Raw genomic sequence first — 10,000 nt, 5'->3', positions numbered from 1 at the left:
TACCTCAAGAACGGGTTGCTTTGGGAGACAGTGAGTTTAAAATCACTTTTGGGGGGAGGGGCCAAAAAGAACCTGGAGGTCCACGTCTAAGAATCGGTTGTTTTTTCTGAGATTCTGTGGCTACAACACGTTCCTGATTCCTTCCCAGCGTATTCTAGTTCCCTCTCTATTTAGCTTCCTTAGGGAAACACAGGAAAACAAAAACTTGTCTCGGTTGCCATGGGTCGCTATAACAACCTGAAAGCTAAACGCTCACAATTGCCTCCTTCTTTCCAAACATTCCCCCTCCCCCACGTTTGTAGCTTTTGTTCTTTTCCAATTTCTCCACTTCGACCACGCCCCCCTCCACCTTTCACTCTCCCTTTCGCATCTGGGAAAGGAGATCCTGAAGTTGGGGGTGACTAGCTCAGGTCTGGAGGAGGGAAGGTTTGCACCTTAGTATCCGGTGCTTGTAGACAGAAAAGCAGAGGCCCAAAGTGACTAAATTCCGCTGGAGGCAGGACTCTTGTTGAAGTTATGGCGGATCCAGACACTGAAGACGAGGATGAGGAGGAGGAGGGAAAATTGATATTTCTCGGGGTGAGGATGAGGATTATGGATTCCGGGTGAGGGAAGCACTTAAGGGCGGAGACGGCGGGGAACATTTATGCTTGTCTTGTGACTTCGGCTTTGGACAGTATCAACAACCCTCTCCTGGATGCTCTTTCTTCCCTGGGTTTATTCGTAGTGTTAATAACAGGGTTAACAGAGTTCTTTTCTGGTTTACTTCCAGTCTTTCTGAAAATGTCCTTATATTCTTTAATGGAAAATCATTCCTTTCTGCCTTCTTGTGTGTGTTCCAAGAATCTCTTTCTTTGTTATCTCTGAATCAGTCTTTTTTTCTTTCCTTCCCTCCTTCGGTGATCTCATCTACTCCAATGGGTTCAATTGGTGGTGTAAAGCAGTGGGGAAAATGTTGAACTTTCTCTCAGAATTTGGCCTCTGAGTGGCGGCAGGGCAAAGTTGGAGGGAGGGGGACTAAATTTGAATTGGCTTTTTGACGAAACCTTTCTAGTCTTCTGTGTGGTAGGGTGTATAGCAGCAGCCCTTTAGAAGACCCCTTTAATCAACCATTAGTTTCTCTAATTTAAAATGAGGAGGTCGCACTAGATGACTTCCATGGTCCTCTCTTTATGCAATTGACCTATACCCATATATATATAGAAATAGATTAGATGATATAGATACAGATTCATATACACTTAGAGATAGGGACCACTAGACCTACAACTGTATTCTTCTAATGCAATTTATACTCTTAGAGATTTGCCTTGAATATTGAGAGATTGTTACTAGTCAAGGATCATACAGGAGGTACATGTGAAAAGTCAAACTTGAAACCAAATTTTCCAGACTTTGAGACCAATTCTCTATCCACTACATCATGCTAGGAGAGAAAAGAGGTCTTTTTCTCTACTAGTCTTCTGTGCCACATTTCCAATTGCCTGCTGGACATCTTCACTTGGCATCTTAAGTTCATTATACTCTCCCCATCCCATATTTCTACTCTTCCCTATTTCTGTTGAGAACATCATCCTGTCACTCAGTTTGGCAACTCTGTAGTCATCATTCACTCTTCACTCTCAGTTACCTCCATGTTCAGTCATTTGCAAAATCTTACCTATTCTACCTCAACAATCCAACCCTAGTAATGACTTCTAACTTCTATTCCTCTCCCTCTCTTCTAGGACTCTGCTCAAAACCTCTCATGGAGGTCTTTTGACTAATATAAAAATCAAACTCCCCAGGGGCAGGTAGGTGGCTCAGTGGATTGAGAGCCAGGCTTGCAGAGAGAGGTCCTGGGGTCAAATCTGCCCTCAGACACTCCTAGCTGTGTGACCCTGGACAAGTCACATAACCCCCACTGCCTAGCCCTTGGGCCTTGAAACCAATATATGGTATTGATTCTAAAGTGGAAGGTAAGAGTTTAAAAAAAAAAGTCCTCCTGGCATTTAAAACTTTTCACTATCTGGTTCTAACCTACTTTCCCAGACTTGAATTCTCCTTTCCAGCCAAAATGGCTTGCTCATTGTTTCTTGAATTTTTTTCAGCATAGTATCTCTTATTGTGTCTTTGCACTGTCCTCAAAACCTAGAACAGCCTCCTTCCTAACCTCTTTTAATCTCCTTTTTATAATTTTAACCTTCTTTCCAGATTAGATTTATGTGTTACCTCAATGGGAAGTCTCTTCTGATCTCTCCAGTTCTTGGTGCTTTCTCTCCCCCCTTTCTTTATCTTGTATTTGCTTATCTAAATTTTTATACCCATGAACTCCTTGAAAGGCAAGCACTATTTTTGCTTATTTGTTTTCCTCTGTCTCCTAGTTCCACATAATGCTTTGAATTTAGGAGGCTCTTGGTTGACTTGGCCTGGGTCAGTGCTTTTGTCTTATATCCTCCTCAGATTTCTTTAGAGGGGGATTCTGGGAAGGGATAAGCTAGAAGTTGGGGAAGAGTCAAAGGGTGGGAAAGGTATTTTTCTGAATTTTATATATGAACACATTTTGCAACTCTTTCCCTTTCCTCTCCATCTACCTCAACTACAATCCCAAGAGAACTACCAGCCTGTGGCCAAGTCCACAACTGCTATAGAAACAAGTGCCAGAGAACTCTATGACTGGAGAGTGGTACAAGATCCAATCTTTGGATCCATCCTTGACATGATTTCTCTAAAAGGATGGTGATTACTTGTACCCAACTCATTTTGTCCTCTTATCTTTTCCCAACTTTCTTTCAATCCTTCCTTCCTGTTCCTTCTAAGGATATTACCTTTTCAAATACTCATCTTTTTCCTCTGCCTTATTTCTCATTGTTCACCTACCCTCAAACAAACCTCCAGAGAAAGGCTGTAGTGTATATCAATGTCAGATTCAGCTTCCGTTCTTGAAAAACTTTTTTTGGCTCCCCATTGTTTATACTATAAAAGCCAAATTTCTCATCCAAAGTATTCTATTACATATTTCCAGTAATATCTTTATTTCTTTTTTTTAGTGATTTCAAACTTATGAAGTGCTTTCTTTATAACAATCCAATCCACAAATATAGTGATACAAAACAATCCACAAATATAGTGATATTTTAGAGATGAGCAAACCCTGTTTGCCTCAGTTTTCTCATCTGTAAAATGAATTGGAGAAGGAAATGGCAAACCACTCCAGTATCTTTGCCCAGAAAACCTCAAATGAAGTACAAAGAGTCAGACGTGACTAAAAACAACTGAACAACAAAAACTGATATCAAAGGTTAAGGGACTTGTCCCAACTGATCCAGTGTTTAGCACTGTTGAATTGTAGATTCTTAATTGTAGGTACTTAAATGATTTTTTTAGTTCAATTCACAAAGCTAAGAAGTGTGGAAGCTGGGTTTAATTCCACATTTCCTGAATCCCAAAATGAGACAACTGTTTTATGCTTCTCCCCTTCCAAATTATGCTTGAAGCAAACTGCATTTGCTCTGTATACCAAGAACATTTCCTACTACCTCAATGCCTTTGTTCCCAGCACTCTAGATTTAGAATGTTCTTTCCAACATTCCCTGTCCTTTAAGAAGGAGATCAATTGCAGTCTTCTTTCTGTGGAGCTCTCCCTCTGCCGGAGGCCATTGCTTACTTCTCAGAATTCTCATAGTATTTTGTCTATTCCCTCATTATTTAAAAATTAATTTGTATTTTCATAGCAATTCAAGATATAAAAAGTACTTTCCTGATGACAATCATATCATATTTTAGGCACTCTCATAAGTTTGAAAGAATATTGGACATGGACACAGAAGACAAGCCTTATTTTCCTCATTTATAAAAGAACTATTCTCTTACCATTTATGCCAAAAATTAAAGCACTATGTGAATGTGAACTATCATTTGTATGGAAGTTATTTGTGCCTGCCTTATCAATTTTATTCCAAGGCAGAGACCATGCAAAGAGGACCTAATATAGTCATTTAACAAGTATTTATTAATTGCTTACTATGAGCCTGGCATTGTGTTAAGCACTGGTTAAAAAGAAAGGCAAGGGAGGGGGGGCAGCTGGGTAGCTCAGTGGATTGAGAGTCAGGCCTAGAGATGGGAGGTCCTAGGTTCAAATCTGGCCTCAGACACTTCCCAGCTGTGTGACCCTGGGCAAGTCACTTGACCCCATTGCCTACCCTTACCACTCCTCTAATTAGGAGCCAATACACAGAAGTTAAGGGTTTAAAATAAAATTAAAAAAAAAAAAAGGCAAGTTCCTCTCAAGGATTGTTTAATAGGGTAGACAATATGCAAACAACTATTTACAAACTGTATTATATGATGAATGGAGATTATCAACAGAAGGAAGTCATTAGCATTAAGGGGAATAAAGAAAGGTTTCTTGTAGACAGTGGGATTTTAGACGGAACTAACCCAGGCTTCTGTCTATTTAGATTCTATGATTATGATCCCAGATAATGATGGAGTTAAGAGGGAGCATTAATATGTGTCATATCCCTATCTCAGAATGTAAGCAATTCCTCATGTATCCTCATTATGTCCTTTAACATTGTTTATTGATGTTTACCTTTTTATATTTCTTTTAAACACTATGTTTTAATTTTTGTTTCTATGCAATTATGATCATTTCATCAAAAATGCTTAGAAATCTTCTTTTTTCATTTAAGATCCATTTTACCCCAGAAAGAGTATACTTACTTTTGTTGGCTAAGTTATTATTGGTTTTAAATCAATATATCTGTTACCGTCTGGATTATTGTAGTTCCAGATTTCTGTTCTTTCATTGTGGTGGCTGTTAAACTCTATGATTCTTATTGCAGCTCCTTGGTACTTGAATTTTTTCTTTTTGACAGCTTGTAGTATTTTTTTCTTTGACCTCTAGATATTGGCTATAATGGTCCCAGGAATTTTCCTTTTTTGGTGTTTCAGGATATTAAAGATAGGTTCTACCTTTTTCCATTATGCTTTCTGGTTCTAAGGAATATAAGCAGTTTTCTTTTAAGATTCCTTGAAATTTAATGTCTAGGTTACAGCATGTAGGTAGTCTAATGATTTTAAATTTGTTCTTTTTATCTATTTTCCAGGTCAGTTGTTTTTGCTGTGAAAAGTCTTACTTTTTTCTCCTTTCTTCTTCAGTCTTTTGGCTTTGTTTTAATTTTTCTTATTTTCTCAGTCATTAACTTCTATTTGGTCAATTTTACTTTTCAAGGATCTTGTTTCTCATGCCATGATATTAATTCCATTTCCAATTCTTCTATAACTTTTATTTCTTTTCCTTTTTTTCTCTCTAGCACTCCCTCATTTAAACTATTAGAATATTTTTAAATCTCTCTTTTTTAAACTTTTGCTTCACCTTATCAAGGAATTCTAGTTGAATTGGTGCTCAGGTTATATTTTCCTTATAAATGTTTTGGAGTCATTTTCTGGTTTTGTATCTTGAGTATCCTTGTATTCATAATAGCTTTTTATGGTGGAATTCTCTTTTTGTTTGTTCATTCTTCCAGCCAACTTTCTTTTCTCTTTTTTAATATAATATGATGTTTTCCAAATTACATTCAATAACATTTCCTCATATAATTTATATGGTATTGAGATTAATTATTCTTTAAATGTTTGTTAGAATTCACTTATGAATCTATCTAGTCCTGGGAATTTTTCCTTAGGGAGTTCATTGATGGTTTGTTCAATTTCTTTTTTCTGATATGAAATAGTTAAGTATTCTATATCCTCTTTTGTTAAGCTGTTGAGTAAAATATAGAGTTGAGTAAAATAATTCCTAATATTTGCTTTAATTTCTCTTCACTTTTATTTTTAATACTGGTAATTTGGTTTTCTTCTTTCCTTTTTAAATCAAATTAATGAGTGGTTTCTCTATTTTATTGAGGTTTCCCCCCATAAAATCAGCTTATAATTTTGTTAGTTCAATTGTTTTCTTGCTTTTAATTTTATTAATCTTACCTTTGATTTTCAGGATTTTCAATTTAGTATTTAATTGGAGATTTTTAATTTGTTTTGTTTCTAGTTTTTTGGTTGCATGCTCAATTCATTAATCTATTCTTTCTCTATTTTATTGATATAAGCAATTAGAGATACAGCCTTTCCCCTATGTACTGCTTTTATCTGTATCTCTTAAGTTTTGGCATGTTGTCTCATTATTGTCATTTTTCCTTAATAAAATATTGATTGATTCTATCAATTTTCTTTTGCCCACTTTTTCTTTAAGATTACATTACTGAGTTTCCAATTAATTCTTAATCTCTCTTTCCATAGACCTTTATTGAATGTCATTTAATTGCATTATAACCAGAAAAGAATGCATTCAATATTTCTGCACTTAATTGTGAGGTTTTTATGTCCTAATATATGGTCAATTTTTGTGTAGATGCCAGGCATTGCTGGAAGAAAGTATTCTTTTCTATTTCCATTTAACTTTCCCCAAAGGTGTATCTTTCTAACTTTTCTAAAATTCTACTCACCTGCTTAGCTGCTTCTTGTTTATTTTTGGATAGGTTTATTTAATCCTGAAAGGGGAAAGTTGAGGTTCCCCTCAAGTATAATTTTATCATTTCCTCCTATAATTAATTTAACTTCTCCTTTTAAAATGTTGATGCACATATGTTTAGTATTGACATTACATCATTGTCAATGGTACCTTTTAGCAAGGTAGAATTTCCTTCTTTATCTCTTTTAAGTAGATGTATTTTTACTGTAGCTTTGTCTGAGACCATGATTGCTACCCCTGCTTTTTTTTACTTCAGCTGAAGCACAATAGATTCTACTCTAACCTTTATCTTTACTCTGTGTGTGACACTGTGTTTCAGATGTGTTTCTTGTAAATAGAATATTGTAGGAGTCTGGTTTTTAATCCATTCTGCCACCAGCTCCTGTTTTATGAGTGATTTCATTCCATTCATAGTTATGATAATTGACTGTGCATTCCCCTCCATCCTGCCTTCCTTCTGTTTATTCTTCTGTCTTTTAACTTGTCCCTTTTTCACAAATGTTTTACTTCTGCTCATCATACTCCTCCATCCATCTCCCCTACTCTTCTCAAAACTAGATAATCTAACTAAAAATGAATGAGAAACAAGTAAAGGAGATGAATAGAATCTTAGATAAGCTAAATAAGATAGTTATCTGTAGAAAATTGAATGGGACTAGAAAAGAGCACACTTTCTCAGCAGTTCATGATACCTTTACAAAAACTGGCCATATATTAGGGCACAAAAGCCTTATAGTTAAATGCAGAAAAGCAGGAATGCATAAATATTAAATGCATTCTTTTTAGACTATAATGCAATAAACATATTTAATCAGAGAACATGAGAATAAGGTAAAAAATAATCTTGAAGAATGAGAGTTAAAGAACAAATCATGTAAACAATAAGATTATTAAAGATAATAATAATGAGACAACATGCCAAAATCTGTGGGATACGTCAAAAGCAGTAATTACAGGAAAATTTGTATCTCTAAATGCTTATATCAATAAAATAAAGAACTGATCAATGACTTAGCAATGCAATTTTTAAAACTAGGAAAAAAACAAATTTTAAATTCCCAACTAAACACCAAATTGGAAATCCTAAAATTCAAAGGTAAGCAATAAAATTGAATGTATGAAAACCACTGAATTAACAAATAAGACTAGATGTTGGCATTATGAAAAAATCAGCAAAATATATTGGTTAATGTGATTTTAAAAAGAGAGAAGGAAACCAAATCATTAGCATTAAAAATGAAAAGAATATATAGCCTATGAAGATGAAATCAAAGCAATTATTAGGCGTTGTTTTGCTCAATTATATGCCAACAAATTTAGCAATGCAAGTGAAATGGAAGAATATCTACAAAAATATAGGCAGCCTAGACTAGCAGAAGGGGAAATACAATATCTAAATAAACCTATTTTTAGAAAAAGAAATTGAAAGGCCATAAATTAACTTATTTTTGAAAAGCATCAGGATCAGATGGATTTGCAAGTGAATTTCACAAAACATTTAAAGATCAACTAATTCCAATATTAAATAAATTATTTGAAATAATAGGTAAAGAAGGAATCCTACCAAATATATTATATAAAACAAATATGTTGCTGATACCTAAACTAGGAAAAGCAAAAAGAGAGAAGAAAATTAAAGACCAAATTTCATTAATGAATATGCATGTAAAAAATCCTAAATAAAATAGTAGGTAGAACATTACAATAATATATCACAAAGATTATACATTGTGAACAAATACCAGGAACATAGGAGTGGTTATAATATAAGGAAAATAACAACATAATTATATCAATAATTTTTTTTTAATCTTGGAGGGGGAGCTAGGTGGCTCAGTGGATTGAAAGCTTAGAGACGAGATTCAAATCTGGCCTCAGTCACCTCCTAGCTCTGGATCCCTGGACAAGTCATCAAACATCAATTTCCTAGCCCTTACCACTTGCCTTGGAATCAATGCTTAGTATTAATTCTAAGACTTAAGGCAAGGGTTTAAAAAAGAAATCTTGGAAAGACCTACAAGAAATAATGAAGAATAAAACAAGTAGAACCAAGAGAATATTACATACAGCTACAGAATTAATATTTGAAGAGTAACCTGTGAATGTTCAATTTAGAGAAGTTTAGAAGAACTGATAGACACACAAAAGACATAATATATATATATATATATATATATATACATATTTTTTTGTACAGTTGATGCCTTCGATGGTTCAGGGAGGGAAGGGAGAGGTGAGATATCTGGGAATTAATTAACTAAAATCACTGTCCTTGAAAAAAAACAGAATAAGTCTTGTTATGGTGGGGAGATTAAGTAAAGATAAAAATAAAAAATAAAGAGGAAGGAATTTCAGACATCAATCAGTATGTGGAAAATATATTTTGGGGACAGCCTTCTCAGAGTCCCTGAAATTATACAAAATAGGCTATTTCCTATTTTTACTCATAAGGTCAGCTCTGCTAATACTTTATATGTTCAATATTTTAAAAATTCCTCTTAATTTAATTTTTACTGACTCATGTTTATTAAATCAGTTCACTTCAATTATCTCATTTTTTCAGGAATATGATGGAGAACGTAATGAGGCAGGTGAACGTCATGGACATGGGAAAGCACTGTTGCCCAATGGAGATGTATATGAAGGACAATATAAAAATGGTAAAAGACATGGTCAGGTAAGAATAAAAGTGTAGGGGGTGTAGCTAGGTGACTCATCTGTCCTCAGATACTTCCTAGTGGTGTGACCCCGGGCAAGTCATTTAACTGCCTTTGCATAGATCTTATCACTCTCCTGCCTTGGAACCAATATACTGTATTGATTCTAGACAGAGAGTTTTATTTTAAAAAGAAGAAATTTGTAGGGGTAAATTTCTCTTTTCAGAGAAAAATTACATCTAGAATTTTTAGAGCATATTTTAACCTAAAAGTGACAAAAAAATATGTTTCAGGGAACCTACACATTTAAGAATGGTACTCGGTACATTGGACAATACAAAGAAAATAAAAAACACGGTCAAGGCACATTTTTCTATGCAGATGGATCAAAATATGAAGGTAAATATGTCTTAAGTTAAACATTACTGTTACAATGTAAGAAAATTGGTTTAGTTTTTCTTTTGATAACTGAGCTTATCTCTGAATATGGAAGTACATGAGGGAAGTGCCAAATTCTTTGGTTCAGTTGATCAACAGCCAATTTATTGAGCACCGGCTATGGGGAAAGCATTATACTATCCACTGTGGGAGATACTAGATAAATAAAAATGTAATCTCTTCCTTAAAGGACTTTGCAATTTGGCCGGTAAGACAGAATCTATAGAAAAAAAATTTTAAGAGAGTTACTAATGTAAGAGCCCTACAGTATTGATTCAAGGGTTAAAGAGAGAGAGACAGAAACAGAGGAAGAGACAGAGGCAAAGAAAGGGAAGGAGGGAGAGAAGGAAGGAAGGAAGGAAGGAAGGAAGGAAGGAAGGAAGGGAGGAAAGAAGGA

At 34.8% G+C, this 10,000-nt stretch overlaps 1 protein-coding gene across 1 annotated transcript in view; it reads left to right on the top strand.

Annotated features, from left to right (window-relative positions):
* The first annotated feature begins 516 nt into the window (after positions 1-516).
* LOC123239715 (radial spoke head 1 homolog) overlaps positions 517-10,000 on the top strand; it is a 49,960-nt gene continuing 40,476 nt past the window's right edge. Inside the window, exons 1-3 of the mRNA XM_044667008.1 lie at positions 517-579; positions 9,072-9,185; positions 9,459-9,564. Of these exons, the coding sequence (XP_044522943.1) occupies positions 517-579; positions 9,072-9,185; positions 9,459-9,564 (283 nt within the window). The remainder of the gene's footprint in view (positions 580-9,071; positions 9,186-9,458; positions 9,565-10,000) is intronic.

The sequence above is a fragment of the Gracilinanus agilis genome, chromosome 3 (assembly GCF_016433145.1).
Source record: "Gracilinanus agilis isolate LMUSP501 chromosome 3, AgileGrace, whole genome shotgun sequence".
NCBI classification, from domain to species: domain Eukaryota; kingdom Metazoa; phylum Chordata; class Mammalia; order Didelphimorphia; family Didelphidae; genus Gracilinanus; species Gracilinanus agilis.
Note: the sequence above shows the minus strand (reverse complement) of the source record. Positions and strands in the feature narration are given on the sequence as shown.